We start from the raw sequence: 16,025 nt of genomic DNA, 5'->3' as shown, positions 1-16,025 counted from the left end.
GCACGTCAGGTGAATTGGTGATTTTAAATTTGAGTGTGGTTGTCCTGTGTGTAATACAATTCCCACCTAAAGGCAGCTAGGATAAGTCCCAGCGTACATAGAAGAAAATTAGTGAAATAGTAACCTGTTATTTGATTAATAGGCTCTTCTTATTGGTCATGGGTAGCGTTTGACACCAGTGGCTTGTGTGAAGTGTAGAAGCAGACAGGAAATATGAGCAGGTGGGGGGTGGAAAGGCTTGCATCAAAGACCCCTTGGCCTGATTTGTAAAGGGGTCACATGTGGTTACCTGGCACCATCTTAGACCACTGAGTCTCTGACAAGTTTCACACAGAATATGCCAAGACGAAATTTATTCAGAGCACAATTCAAATACAACTTAGCTCACATAAAAATGGCATTACAAAAAAGACAGTGAGAAATGCATCGCTTTGCTTATTTAGGATTAAATAACAGCTTTGCTGTCATAGATTTAGGCCTTACAAATTTCAGTATTCTTCGTCGTTTTCAGAGTCGGGGTTCATTTGGCCCAACTCCTCGTAATCTTTCTCCAAACAAGCCAGGTCCTCTCTGGCCTCTGCAAACTCTCCCTCCTCCATGCCCTCACCCACGTACCAGTGGACGAATGCACGCTTAGCGTACATCAGGTCAAATTTGTGGTCAAGACGAGACCAGGCTTCTGCAATAGCAGTGGTGTTGCTCAGCATGCACACAGCCCTCTGGACCTTGGCCAGGTCTCCACCAGGAACTGCAGTTGGAGGCTGGTAATTAATGCCGACCTGTAAAGACAAAGTTAAAAGTCAGAAACATGACGTATCTTAAAGTGTACTTGTTAGACCTCGGTTACACAGACCTAGAGATGTGTTGGCGACATACTAAATATGTTTTCCCTGACCAGCTGGCAAATGGCTGCTGGAAGTTTCAGTTATGATTGCTTTGGTTGATCTCAGATTTCGCCAGTCAGCCATTTTTAGCATGAAAGATACCAACTTGTCTGCAAACAGTCACCAACTAATCATCAAACGGTAGTGAAAACTGAAAAAGTGAGATGCAAACCAGAAATGGAGAATGTTCACCTGTAATGTAAAAAGACATGTTTTACTTGCTACACATGTTCTCTAGTGATGCCTGATTGCCATGGGGTCAGTGACTGATTTCCCGGCCTGTGTGACTATTGATTACATCTGACATCATTAGCCATTTCTGGGTTTAAATGCTCCTTCACAAACACTGAGGAACCACTCAGGGTTAAAACAGTCAAAATTCTCTACCCTGTCCTTTCGGGTGTTAAAGATTAACATCCAGGCAGCCATGGAAAGTGGATTTATGAGGTTTAGAAGAGTGAGAAGTTAGTGGCTCTGTAGTCTAGTGGTTTACACATTTGTCTAACAGTTAAATTCTGGGAGGAGACACAAATCCTGTTAGTTGAAGGGAACCAAACATAAAAATCTGCCAGATTATGCCACTTGCTATGGTGAATAAGGCAGTAGTGGGAAGTAGCTCTGAGCAGTTTGTAGAGGTGGTAGGTAATATAGTACAAATACTTCATAGCTGTACTTAAATACAATTTTCAGTTTTCTGTTTCTTTACATGAGTAATTATTTTTCACACAACTGTGCTTTTACTCTGTACATTTTAAGACCAATAGCTGTACTTTCTACTCTTTACATTTTCAAAACAGGCTTCTTATTTTCGTTTAAGACATTCGAGGGGAGTTATTATTTCACATCTAGCCTTTAAACATCAGACCTGTTTGAGCAGTAACAGTAACAGTGAAAGGCAGTCCTAATGGTCTATCACTGGGGGTTATTGCATACAAAAAGATGAAAGGTACATCATTTGTAGCGCCATAGCCATTTTAAGCAGCTGTACCTAACTTCATTTATAGGTAAGAACTGTTCAGTGGTATTTGATAAACTGGAAAGCTAAAGCTTACATGCAAGTCCTCATTGGATAACTTCACATCGTGTACAGAGTGGATCTGTACACGATGTGAAGTTGTGTTTTCTTTTCATGTGGAACGCCCTGCAAAACAAACTAAGGTAGACTAACTGTGTTAAAGGTTGCATTAAAACACTCAGCATTTTAATGCAGAATAAACAGGTTTGCTTGCCTCACTGTAATGAACTCACAGTAAACCAGTGTGTTGGACTGGTGCATAATGACTGTGGTGTTCATGAACAGAGTTAGGAAACATTAAGTATAGTAGAGATGAATTTGGATTTAAGCTGATGATACTTAGATTCATTCACTGAATTGCACTTTAATATCAACTGTTTACCGTCTAGTATAAATACAGCATAAAAAGTATACCGTCTGTATACTAGACAGTATACTGTTTATCCTGTCTAGTATACAGACAATATAAACAGTATACTGTCAAGACAGTATGTCATGATAGCCTGTGAAACATCCACTTAGAAGAGCAGTAAACCTCAGAGTAGCAGAACAGGTCAGCTGATCACAGCTTGTACATATAGACAACCAATTGGAGCTCACAATAGAAATTATTGTGAGTTGTGTTTCTTTTCCTCAAGCTGATCCACAGGATGGAATGGAAGGAAGAAGACACCGAAAACCTCAGTCAAGAGAACTTCTGAGATGATCCATCCACAATGCTACGTTAGTTGTTAACATGTTGCTGTGCAGTTTGGATTACTCTGTATGAAAGAGTTCTAAAAGTAAGGTTAATGTCCAGATGGGTATCTTAGCTTTTTCTGATGACTTTGTGTTCAATTACTGATTTCCGGTCACATTAAATGAAATGTGATGTCCATTTTGTAAATTATGGACATCATTGAGGTCAAAATTGAGGACCCTTCAGGGTATGTTCACTGGCCGGTCAATTTCTAATTAAGATCAACCCCTTGCTCACCTTTTCCTGTTTTCAAACACCAAGATGTTAATGTGACATTGTTCAGCTTGAGGTTTCAAAACAGAACTTCATAACATCCATCTTTTATAATGTCTTTGATGGCTACTAACCTTGAAGCCAGTGGGGCACCAATCAACAAACTGAATGGAGCGCCGGGTCTTGATATTTGCAATGGCAGCGTTCACATCCTTTGGGATGACATCGCCTCGGTACAGCATGCAGCACGCCATGTACTTGCCGTTACGAGGATCACACTTGACCATCTGGTTGGTCGGTTCAAAGCAAGCACTGGTAATCTCAGACACAGTCAGCTGCTCGTGGTACGCCTTCTCAGCAGAGATGATTGGTGAGTAGGTAACCAGAGGGAAGTGAATACGAGGAAATGGGACCAGGTTGGTCTGGAACTCCATCAGATCCACATTGAGGGCACCATCAAAACGAAGGGAGGCTGTGATTGAGGAGACAATCTGACCAATCAGTCTGTTGAGGTTGATGTAACCAGGACTCTCAATGTCTATATTACGATGACAGATGTCATAGATGGCCTCATTATCAACCATGAAGGCACAGTCGGAGTGCTCCAGGGTGGTGTGGGTGGTCAGGATGGCATTGTAGGGCTCCACCACTGCCGTGGACACTTGAGGAGCTGGGTAGATGGCAAACTCCAACTTGGATTTCTTGCCATAATCGAGCGAAAGACGCTCCATTAGCAGAGAGGTGAAGCCAGAGCCGGTACCGCCTCCAAAGCTGTGAAAGACGAGGAAACCCTGCAGGCCGGTGCACTGGTCGGTCTGACGAGACACAAGATTTTTCAGTATTAAAGCAGCTATAGCCAAATTTCATACAGTTTATCAAACAAGTAAGGTAAGTGCTTAGTGATAGGGAGTTTCTTTCTGAAATTGTAGAGTCTTTGCTTTACATAATAAAGCACCTTGAGGTGACTGTCGTTGTGAACTGCTGGTAAATAAATAAAACTAAATTGAAAGGAAATGATGAAATTTCATTCTTTTTACAACTGGTTCCATTTTTCCATTTCTTACAGGTTTCAGTTGTACCAAACCACGTGTGTATCAGTCTTGAGGACACCACAAGCCACTTTGCAGCATCTGCAGTTTTGATTTTAGCAGCACAAGCAGAAGAAACAGCAGCCGCGGCCTCCTGATGGCAATCACTATCAACCACCAAAACCAACTGCTTCCTGCACGCACATGCTAGTTTCTGTTGGAGTTAAAATACATTTCTAACTTCTAGCTATCATTTGGAAACATTTGCCATTGTGGGAGTTTATCTCCCTTAACAGACCAATCAGCTAATATTATACGGGGCCAAACAGCTTCACTATAAGAAAAACTTGTGGAAACTAAACAACTTTAAAAAAACTTTAAACATTTTTTTTTTTATTTGTTTATTGCCTAGAAGAAGGTGTAAATTTAGTGATTTGCTCCTCTTCTTTCAGGGCTATTTCATGAGTGCCTGTAGACAGTTCCTGTATAATGGGATTAAAAGGCAGAGGAGAAAGTTCCCCCAAATCTCCTCTAGTTGTAGTTCATGTGGGAAAAGTAGCTCAGATACTGTTAATGAGCCCTGAAGCAAGCCACCAGTCTGGTTATCTTGCAATATTTTCTTTTATTGCATTTCACTTTGATGCCTGAGTTTTGAAATTTCTTGGAATCTGCCAGTGTTAAGTCTTGATGCATGCTCAATCATCCAGGTAAGTAAATCTCCAAAAGTTGATTCTGTTCATCTGGACGTAGCGTTTTGTGGGAGAAATGTTTCGTCACTCATCCAAGTGACTCCTTCAGTCTCAGCTGACTGCAGGTTTCCCCAATCTTATAAACAGTACATTGCATAATGAATGAAACCAGCCCACTGAAGGAACAATGGGCTGGGAGGTCAGTTCATTAATCTTAATTATGCAAATTCTCATGACCATTGATCAACAACCACTGACCAAAACCCACTGATCAAAGCCAACTGATCAATGGCTTCCGTGACTCTGCGCTCAAACCAGCGTTCCTCCCTGTTCAGGACATCCTGGACAAGGAGGCCATTTACGTGAAAAGGGAAAGACCATCTCTGAATCGAGGAGGGGGCCTAAGGGTACATCTTTTGCCATCTTACAATGCTGTGATTGCAGCCACTCCCAACTCTCTGTGAATGGTACTCATGGCCATTGATCAGTGGGTTTTGGTCAGTGGTTGTTGATCAATGGTCATGAAATTTTGCATAATTAAGATTAAGGAACTGACCTCCCAGCCCGTTGTTCCTTCAATGGGCTGGTTTCAGTCATTATGCAATGTACTGTTTATAAGATTGGGGAAACCTGCAGTCAGCTGAGACTGAAGAAGTCACTGGGATGAGTGACGAAACGTTTCTCCCACAAAACACTACGTCCAGATGAACAGAATCAACTTTTGGAGAGTGCCAATGTTAAGATGAATTATTGCATAATAATTTGGATTTTGAACAAACCAGATATTTATTGAAAACATTTATTGAAACCAAGCTCATAACTGCTTGAAAACATAAGCATTTTTTGTTAACAAGCTCACCATGTTTGGGTGATGGCTGAGCTGAAGCTTTGAGTAGAATATTTTTAGGGCTTTCAACCACAGATTATAGTCTTCATCATGTATCGAGTTAGCTAAGAGTCTGTCTACGTTTAATGCAGATGGCAGGGGGTGTAATGACCCCTGTCTCTGTTGGAGAACGATAACTGACAAAAGCCAGAAAACTCTATCTGCAGATAAGGACAATGTGATAAGCATGAAGGAAAGAAAAAAGAAAAAAAAATATTAAAAAGAAAACAGCATGTTGGATTTCATAGATCATTAAAGAGCTTTTAAAGTTCTTATTCTTCCCATCCATATGATAATCTGTTGCCGTCTTTGCAATGGTGAATCATCCAGTGAACCACTAAAGTGCTGACAATATAAAGCAAAAGCCTTAAACATAAAAACACCCATGAATAAATGTTAAAGTTGTCTGTCGTTGGCTGCTTTCAGGTAGAAAGTGTACCAATCTGAAAATGACTAATAATAAACACAACAGTCTAAAATAAAACATTAACGGACTTTTTTCACATTATGCTCATTTGCCTTATTCCTGGAACTTAATTTAATATCACTCACATATCTGTCTGTTCAGTATGTATCAAAACCCACCAGCCTGTTAGCTTGCTATAGCCTAAAGGCTGAAAGTTTTATTACTATAGTAAAACCAGTTCTTATAAATTCTGCTAATTATTATTTTATACTGGTGCAAACAGGTTTTATGGGGTTGTGCCAAAGTTGGTGCAACAGTTTCTTAAACACAAGCTACAACAAGCTATGCTGTGAGGTTAAGATGCGCAGGGAGGGGGACCTGGGGTAACTGACGCCAGTAGCATTGATATACTAGAGTTACCATCTTCTCATCTGATTCAAACCTAGAAAGGAAGCAGGATATTCCTTTAAATGCCATTCAAATGTCATATCATTTATTTAAAGGGGAATTATGATGCTTCTCCTTATTCCATATCATGTATTTGCTCTAACAATAGGAATTCAGCTGCTGTTTGAGAGGAGTCACCTTAAAGCGAGAAGAGCTTAAATGGTTTGTTTCTGAAAGGGGCAACAGCACAAGATGAACAACGGTTATTTTAAACTGTGAGTCTAGTAATACAAATAAACTATATTTAAAAATCCCACAAAAAAAACCCCAAAACAAAATTGTACTCGGGTCGAAAATATGCCCGTTTGAAATTAGTCACGAAACCTCAAATAAATAAATGAATAACTATAGAAAAAAAAAAAAAGAAAACTTAGATAAATAGTCAAAATAATAAAACTATTATAAGAGCACCATTACCCCTACTAATAAACTGATATAAAAAATAAAAAAAAAATAGCAGAGCTTCTCTTTCATTATTACTAACCATTTTACGGATGCGCTCCATGACTCCATCAATGATTTCTTTCCCGACAGTGTAGTGACCTCGAGCGTAGTTGTTGGCTGCATCTTCTTTTCCAGAGATCAGCTGCTCAGGGTGGAAGAGCTCCCTGTACTTTCCGACCCTCACTTCATCTGGAAGGAAAGATCACATTCAGAGCCAAGTCATCTCCCCTTTAGGTCACTAGGTAATGATCCTGGATCTTAGCCCCTGAATTTTGAAGTTTTTTTTTTTTTCTTTTACTTTGAAAAAGTAAAAGAAAAAAAAGTGTGTTGATTAGCATTCTTTGGGTTTTGTCTGTTGTTTCCTAGCGTGCTCGTGTCTTACCTCAGTGTTCACCTGGTTTGCTCTCCCCGTTTCATTATCCTTGATTAAGTTCACCTGTTCCTTGTTACTGAGCTGTTTCTTCTCCCCTCATTAGCCCTCAGTGTATAAATGCATGTGTATAAATAGCCCTGCCTTTTAGTTCAAACTATATAATCCTGTGTTCCTCAAAGTTTTGTTTTCATTGTTTTGTTTGTATTTTGGACAGTTTACCTTTGCTCTTTTTCTTATTTTGGATCTGGACTGCATCTTAGGGGTTTTCATCTTAATAAACAACTCACTCTTTTTTGTCTGGCGTTTGTTTGCACACTCCTCATGTTTTAACACATCAATATGGTAATCCCACCATTTTACTATGTTTTACTAGTCACGATCTGAAGGTTTTATCTAATCTAATGCAGTGGGGATGCAGGTGATAAAATGTAGACTTTACTCAAATGTGACACAGCGTGGAGCCATGAAGTTGACAAAATGTAGCAAGAGATAACCTGACAGGTCAAAAATATAAAATTATATTTTAACTTCACATATGAAGGTGCTTGCTTTTAATCACATAAATAAATAAATAAATCTATATTTTACCAAACTGAAACAGGGAATACAGGACATTTCAATTATTTATTATATTATAAAGTTGTCAAGTATGTTTCTGATTTGTGTAATCCACGAACTATATGTAAAAAAAAAAAAAAAATGGATATGGCTATAGTGTTTTTTTTAAATGCTTCAACATTCGGATTTAGTCCATTATACTGTGTTTGTGGAGCCTGGAGTTCATTGCTGTAGGGAGCCAAGGCTGGTTAGCAAGTTGAAATGATAAACTATGTGTGCAGCACACAAAAAAAAGATCTGGAATTAGCACTGAGTAGACAAAATACTAGAATTTCATCAATCAAAACTGAAGCACAAACTTCTTGGACAGAGCGTGTCACATTGTATTTCAGATAATTCTATCAAACTGCTCCAGCAATCACCAACAACACAAATACAACAAAGAGGTCCAGTTCAGTGGCTCAGCAGGTGAGTTAAGACCCAGCAGGCAGGCACATCCACCACTGTACTGACTGCAGGAAGGGAGAAACTATCCCTACAGGCAAAATCTGTTCTTTATTTCTTTTCTGGTTGTAAATGTGCTTTTAAATGATATAAAGTTCTCTGTGAATTGACTCACCTCAAGTGGCCATTAGAGGAGCTGCGGTTTTTGACACGTGTGTTCATTTTTCAGCCCCAGAGGCTGCTGTAGTGAAGGTCTGCTGCTTAACTACATTATTTTTCATTATTTATCCACAGGTCATGTGGTTTTTTGCAGAACTTTAGTGAAACTACATTTGTGAAAGTTTTTTTTTATTTTAAGACCATTCAGTGAAGGGTTGGTAAGCAGTTATATATAATGAAACAATAAAAGTCTGGAAAAAGGTTGAGACATAATGGAAGAAAATGTTCTTTCCCCGCTGAAATCCATTGAATATTGCACTCTACATCCAGCTGTTTACATAATACCCATTCAATAAAAGGTGAAGGACTCTCGACTGCACTTGTTGCCTGGATACCAGTCTTAACTGCACATGGCTCATGTGGATTGAAATGCGTCACACTTGATACTTATGACCACAGATAATTGGACCTCAAATGTTAATAAAAAAAACAAAACAAGGAGGGTAAAAATAAGCACATAATCAAAGCTGCTCACCAACCACAGTGGGCTCCAGGTCCACGTAAATCGCTCGTGGAACGTGACGCCCAGAGCTCCCAGTGTTGAAGAAAGTGTTGAAAGGATCTTCTCGAGTGTTTGCTTCGGCAGGAGTGTCCAGGAAGACGCCGTCAGGCCCAACACCATGCTCCAGGCAGAAGAGCTCCCAGCACGCATTTCCCGTCTGGACACCTGCTTGGCCCACATGGATAGAGATGCACTCCCTCTGCGCAGAAGAAGATCAAGTTGGAGGTTTATCACAGACACAAAGTATAAATCAGCACAGCCACCAACAGAAAACATCATTCTGATTAACAAAAAAGTTTTTTTTATAAGACAAGTTAACTATAAAACTGCACTTTTTTTGTCTGCTGGATGCATATTTGAAGTCAGACTCACTTCAGATAAAGGTGCTCAGCACAGCAGCAGACAATGAAAGTTTTTTTTTTTTTTTTTTAAGTAGCAGAGAAATTTAATTAGTGTGTTTTTCTGCATAAAGGAATTTCTGGCAACACCCAAAGAGGTTTTGTTCTGAGCCAAAGGAAAATTACTGGAATCTTTTTTTTTTTATCTGTTTTGCTTAAATTTTACTCAACCATAATAAAAGGTTTATAAAATAATAAATGTATTAATGAAAAAGCCAAAAATACCAAGAAAATGCATTCAAATCTCTCACATAGGTAAAAACAGACTTGGTTCCTTCCTACTGTTGTGAAACCACTGATCTAAACCAGGAGCCAAACAGAAAAGATCCACAGTATTTACATTTAATTATCACTGATTTTTTTTTTTAAAGTTTTACTTTGGAGACAAATGTTTCATTGTTTCAATCACATTTGTTGTGATTTTTGTTTGTTGTTTGTTTATTTTTCTTTACTTTGGGGGATTTATAAAAATGCAGGCAGAAAGTTCAAGTGTCCATAAATCAAAATATGACAATGATTATTTGATGAGTTGCTTAAACTTGATTGTTCAAATTAATGAAATGCTAAAAGCAGTCGAGTTACTCTAATTCAGACAAAAACTGAAGACGTAAAATCCTAACTTAAGCTAAAAAGAAACATCTGTAAGAAAAGAAAAACATTAAAATACTAAAATCAAGAGATACTATGTGAGTATATAAAAATAAATTGCTCAATTTTAAATTATGCTGAAAGTAAAATATGTAAAATAATCCACTTATTTATAAATCAAATAATATTTAAAGTAATTAGATTTCATAATTTGGTTTAGAATTTTACTTTTACACTGCAGTTAAGAGCTCAGAGCACAAACATCTCCTAATACACTCTCTTGTGTGTCATGTTTGTGCCCCTGCTCTGTCTATTGTTAGGTGTAAACAATACTGAAAAACAGGCCACACTCATTTCAACACTTCACTGGTGCATCTTCCAAAATCTTCCAGTCGTGTTTCAGCTTGTTGAAAATTTCAGCTCGTTTCACCCAGAGGCAGAACATCCCCTTAGATGATTTTTCACTGTTGAGTGACAGTTTTTAAGTCATAGGAAGAGAATAGAGAACATGAATGCTAAAACATGCATGATAAAAGCGCACCAAATCTTAAATATGCACCAATAGCCTACAAACTGCAGATTAAACCACCTGATAGGAAGAATAAAAGAAAACTGGAAGGTCATAACCAAAATTGTGGTTCGCATCCAGGTCCAAGCACCCAATGTAGGTTTGAATTGAAAAGGGAAAAAAGGTCAAGAAACATTAAAAATATACCAAAGTGTATTTACTTGCACTTTCTTCAGGGTATAGGACCTTAAAAATATGATTAAAGAATAATTCAGTGCAGACTGCGTGTGCAGAGCGGAGTTCATTGAGGAAAAAGTGATTTTTATGTATTAAAAAGCAAACATTAAAGTTTCTAGATTTCCAGAGGTTCCCTTACCATGTTGCTTCAGACAATTTTAAAAGCAGCTTCTGTTGTGGAGTATCTGAAGTTTGGCGTCTGAGGCTCTGGACAGACACAGACTGTGTAATTCCTCTGCCGCGTCCCGGGACGAGTAACGTGTCTCCGCCAGCACAGCTCGGTTCTGTCCCGCCTGCCGCCCGCCGCTCTTTATACGTGCAGACGCCTCGCAGTTGGGTCTCTCTGAAGGTGCTGATTCAGGGCTTTGGGAGGAGGGCGAAGACTGATGTACGGAGGGAGGGATGAAAGCTTTCCTCCCCCATTAAGCCAGTTCTGCCTCAAAATGTTGTTTTAGACACTTTTCTGGCTTGTTGTTACTTGTATGCATTAGAAGAAACGGCATTTGGACAGAAAATCAGACACACTTGTCATCTTTGACAAGTTTGTTCACATTTTCCCTCTTGGTAAAGCAAAACCTGATTGCAAACAACTCTCTGTTTTATAAAGTTATACAGTTTTCTTTTGTCTTCTTTTGGCTCCTTTGTTTAGCAGAATGAAAAAAAGGAATAGACATTAAAGCGTGCTTTCAAATTCTACTGAAGGAAAACAGTGATCAAAAATATAATACATGCATAATAATGCATGTGTTGGCTACATTATAAAACTGTTGGGTTGTTACATTTTCTGGAGTCAAGGAGTAGCTATTAACTACTTAGCCCCTCCAAAGGGTCAGATGATAAATATAAGTAGTCTAAAGATTGGTTTAGAGAAAAGAAGATACAGGTCTGTCAATCATTTTTCCCTTTTGACCTGAAAACAAACATTTAAAACAATTTAAGAGGGAAAATCTTTTTGGTTATACTGCTGAATTTAACCTGGTAAACCTTCAGTAAGTAGTAGCCACCTGCTGATAAACAAGTACACTTGGTTAACTGACCATCAGCAGATGTGAGTACCACCATAAAAGCAGAAGGCTGGTGGTTTACTGGTCTGGAGCATTCAGGTGTGGGTTAACACAACGTCAAAGAAGAGAGACACAAGCAATGATCTGAAAAAAAGAACTGTTTCTACACATCAATCTGGAAAGTTTTCAAGGTCATTTCTGAACAGTTTGAAGCGAATCAGATTATTCATAACTGGAAAACGAGACAGTTGCCAGAGTGGACATCCCAGAAAATTTGCCAAAGTTGAACTGTAACTGTAACAAGCATGGCTTGTTTGGAGGGATTGTGAAGAGAACGGCAGAAGTTTAGCAAAATTCTTGTTTAAAAAAACATAGCTTGGTGACCTGTGTGTATTTTCAGTGATTTGAACAAAGCTTTGAGACTTTTCAACCATTAATATCTATGCACACTTACAGATTTACACACACTGTTTGGGATACGCACACACAAATCTCTGCACAGATCGAAATACATACACGTGGCTTAACATACACACGTACAAATGGTTTCGCTGCAATAATGGCCTGAAAAAGGCTGTTCGTCTAAAAGGAACATGGCAGCACAGCTTGCACAGGTATTTTCGAGCAAAACACGTCTTCTGGAAAAACGTCCTCTGGACATATGAGACGAAAGTGGAGATGTTTGGCCACAATGCACATTGTCACATTTGGCAAAAACCCAACACAGCATATCAGCACAAACATCTCGTACCAACTGTCAGCACAGAAGTGGAAGGGTGATGATTTCAGGCTTGTTGTGCAGCCACAGGACACCTTGAAGTCACAGAGTTGAACTCTTCTGCATACCAAAGTATTCAAGAATAAAATTCGTGGCTATCTGTCCCCACAGTTAAAAGTTATATTGAAATTGTTTGCTACAAGACAATCATCCCAAGCACATGAGCAAAACTACAACAGAATATCTACAAAAGAAAGAAAGAAAGAAACTGCAAAGCAAACTTCAAACTGACTGAAATGCTGTGGTGTGCCGTGCATAAACAAATACCTGCAAACCTGAATGAACTAAAACAACATTGTAAAGAAGGGTGGGACAAAATTCCTCCACAATTATGTGAGAGAGTGATAAGGTCATACAGAAAACAATTACTTTAAGTTATTCCTGCTAAAGGTGGTTCTACTAGCTTCTGAGTCATGGAGTGCACTTTTCTAAGAACTGCACAGAGCCCTGAGAAAAATACATGAAGAACCTTAAGAATATCAGCATGTATTGCAAAAATATTAAACTTGAAAACATATTTGATTTATTACTCAGGTTTGCATTTACATACATTTTCTGTTGAAGATCTCTACAAGAAAGTATCTTCCTCGCATTTGTACCATGAAATCTTATATTTCTCTTTTATTAAAAAACCTGTTGGAATGATCCTGTGTCATCATTTGCTGGTTTTGAAAGCAGTCTTTCAACAGTATCTGATTGCTCTGTTTAGCATTCATCAAATCAAAGCTTCAGATATCTGTCAGATAGCATTTCCTTTCTGGAATAAACATATTCAGTGGTGGGAAAAGCACCCATTGTTAGAGATATTACCAGAATTACATTTGGTGAATGCGAGTCTGAAACTCCCCCAAAACAAAACAGCTATGAGAGGCTGGGCTCAGTAAGGGCTTAACTGCCAGCATTAGAAAAGTAAAATAACATTTAGCAATGCATCAATGTGCAAACAAAGTAATTAATTGTCTTAATTAGTAGCTTGACATTTCCACTTTGTAACTTTTTAACTCCACCATTTTTCTTTTTAATGTATTAATTTGACATTTTATAAAATGTTTAGGAGATATTCATCCTTTTTCCCTACCAGATTATCTCATGATGCTTTAGAGGCACCAAATCCCCAGTTTGAGAACTACTATAGTACCTAAAGAGTCATTTTTAATAGTTAAAATTAGCAATAATTAACAGTAAAATGCTGTTATTGTGTTCATGCTAGGCCTACAAGTCTCACTGAGTACTTTGTTTATTACCAAACTTTTACTTGCACACATAGTGTATAACAAAAAGTCACACATTATATTCTAAAGCAATAACTACTGTATAATATCAAAGCCTGGGTGAACAGGGGTGCTGAAGGTGCTGCAGCAGCCCCTGGCTGATGGTAGAGGACCTGCAAGTCTAGAAATACAGCTGAGTCTTGTTAAATTGAATTGTGTCAGTTATTTATTTTCAATTTGTAATTCAGTGCCACCATGGACATTAGTCTATTATTAATCATTAGTCAGTGATGTAATGCTGTCACAGGCCAGAAGGCCAGTATTTGGGAGTTGACTCAAAAGCGGTTCGCAGTAGGCCCACACTGTAGGTGGTGTTGGATGGATGGAACAGCGAGATCCACCTCTACCCCTGGAAACAGAGGCGGCTGGTAACCTAGGGACACTTCGAAAGGCGAGAGACCAGTAGCAGATGAGGTAAATAAATTGTGTGTGTACTCCTACCATGGGAGTTGTGAGGTTAAGCCTCTCAGTTTGGCCATTGGTCTGCAGGTAGAATCCAGAAAAGAGGTTGACCTCGGTCCCAATGCCATGCAGAGGGTCTTCCAGACCTGGGAAGTCAACTGAGGGCCCTTGTCTGAAACAATCTCCAATTTGTTCCCCTCCTCAAAGGGGAGCAAAATGCACGAATATTGAGGACCTGTCTATTATAGAAGGGATTATGGTCTTACTGGAGGAAGTGAGGAGACCAGTAACAACGTCCAAAGCTATGTGGGACCATGGCCTGTGAGGTGTGGCTAGGGGTTGGCGCAAACCTGAGAGTCGTTTGGAGTTATTCTTCCTGCATGCACAGATGGAACATGCTGCTACATAATCTTTAACATACTTTTCCAGAGCGAGAGAAGAAGGCACGTGGCTGAAGCTTATTAGAGGGGTCAACTATAAACTGTTAAGGTGTGTAGGTGACCCAGAACTTTTTTTTTCCATATAGTGTATATAGATGTTGGAGAGTAATAATAATACTTGAAAATTAAGTTAATCTAAAGGAACCAGTTGAGGCTGTTCGGACAGCAGACTAGAATGCCCCCTAGATGTCTCCTAAGTGAGTTGGTTCAAGCATGTCCTATCAGGAGGAAATGGCCCTGGGGTAGACCCAGGACTGGCAGGGAAAATGAATTGGTGTCCCCAAGATGAGCTGGAAGAAGTGGCAGGGATAAAAGGAAATATGGGCTTCTCTTCTTAGACTGCTGCCCCCACGACCTGAACCCAGAAAAGCCTGGAGATACTAACACAATACATAGACTGAGCATGTCATGTTTCAAAATATTTAAACTGAAGTTGTGCAGTGATAACATTGATGAATCGTCCCCTTTACTGTATTGTGAATGGTGCATCCAACTATTCTGTTTGCCAGTTTGTTGCTAGCTCAGCTGACAATGTGTTCTGGAAATATGCAATGTAATGACTATCTGCTGAAACATCTACTAAAACCTCAGAGTTTCCGCCACTGGGTGGACCTTCCCTCCCTCTGAAATTTAAATGCAACCCTTCAGACATATGGTCCAGAACAAAGACATGAAAAAGATGGACGTAGCTAAGGTGAAGTCCCACTTTGAAGTCTTGAGAAGAGCATTTTTGCTGTTCCCATCTTGGTGTTTTGAATCCGGACGTGAATAGCAAGGGGCAAGTCAGACTCTGAGTTCACACTCTCACTGGCCAACGACTTGTCAGTCACAACTGGTTAAGAAAGAATACCTAAAAGGACCAAAATGTACAAAATGAACTTATGTTTCTTATAAAATGAGTGACTGAGGACAGAAACCCATCAGGAAACTCACCAGTAATGTGATCACAGAGGTCAAATCTGAGGATCATTTTCCCATGAACTACATGACCCCACATGTGCAGACAGAAACACAGAAACACACACACACAGACATGATCTGTGTCCCTGATGTGCAATAGTACCAAGTGCAATTTTTCCTACTATAACAAAGCATTTTATTCTATTTTGTATAGTATGTTATTTTCCTTTATCTTATACTATTCTATTGAGTTTTTCTTAATTTTTATTACTCTTAACTTTTACTTTCTGCCATGACCAAAAACTAATAAAGGTTTATCTTATCATATCTGAAGAACCAGAACCACAGGTAGCCTGGTGGCTTCTCAGACCCAAAAGTTACATCTGTCATTTTTACTTTCTGTGATCTTGAGTGCAGAGAGCTGTTTTCCTTAGTATATCATCAAATTATGTTGTAATATTTTCAAGTTTTAAAAGTTTGACCCTTACCATTCGCAACCCCCACAGTCATTGGATCCACAGCCAAACATCCCCAAAATCTAATTAATAATAATAAAACAGTGGTTTTCTTTCCTTTTTCAAAAAAAAAAAAGTAGAACATTTTAAGTGCCACATATTAAAATACTCTTGATTTCCAAAGACTTCCCCTGAGC

At 38.9% G+C, this 16,025-nt stretch overlaps 1 protein-coding gene across 2 annotated transcripts; it reads right to left on the bottom strand.

The window, feature by feature from the left end:
* Window positions 1-331: 331 nt before the first annotated feature.
* tuba5 (tubulin alpha 5) lies at window positions 332-15,879 on the bottom strand. 2 transcript variants are annotated; one of them, XM_025901511.1, is made up of 5 exons: window positions 15,862-15,879; window positions 8,821-9,046; window positions 6,792-6,940; window positions 2,986-3,666; window positions 332-779 (listed from the first exon to the last, which is right to left on the bottom strand). In XM_025901511.1, the coding sequence occupies exons 1-5, from the start codon at window positions 15,862-15,864 to the stop codon at window positions 489-491; spliced, it is 1,350 nt and encodes a 449-aa protein (XP_025757296.1). In that variant the 5' UTR covers window positions 15,865-15,879; the 3' UTR covers window positions 332-488. The 2 variants fall into 2 exon arrangements, with proteins under 2 accessions (XP_025757296.1, XP_005448527.1); XM_005448470.3 differs by lacking the exon at window positions 15,862-15,879 and adding an exon at window positions 10,718-10,862.
* Window positions 15,880-16,025: the final 146 nt, after the last annotated feature.

This window comes from Oreochromis niloticus, linkage group LG20, assembly GCF_001858045.2.
Source record: "Oreochromis niloticus isolate F11D_XX linkage group LG20, O_niloticus_UMD_NMBU, whole genome shotgun sequence".
NCBI classification, from domain to species: Eukaryota; Metazoa; Chordata; class Actinopteri; order Cichliformes; family Cichlidae; genus Oreochromis; species Oreochromis niloticus.
This window is presented reverse-complemented; position numbering and strand designations above follow the sequence as displayed.

Excerpts from the sequence above, each read along its gene's own strand:
- tuba5 (XM_025901511.1), bottom strand. Across the intron at positions 6,941-8,820 it reads CCTGGAGCCCACTGTGGTTG|ATGAAGTGAGGGTCGGAAAG; the intron begins GTGAGCAGCTTT and ends CTTTCCTTCCAG. Across the intron at positions 3,667-6,791 it reads TGGAGCGCATCCGTAAAATG|ACCGACCAGTGCACCGGCCT; the intron begins GTTAGTAATAAT and ends GTGTCTCGTCAG.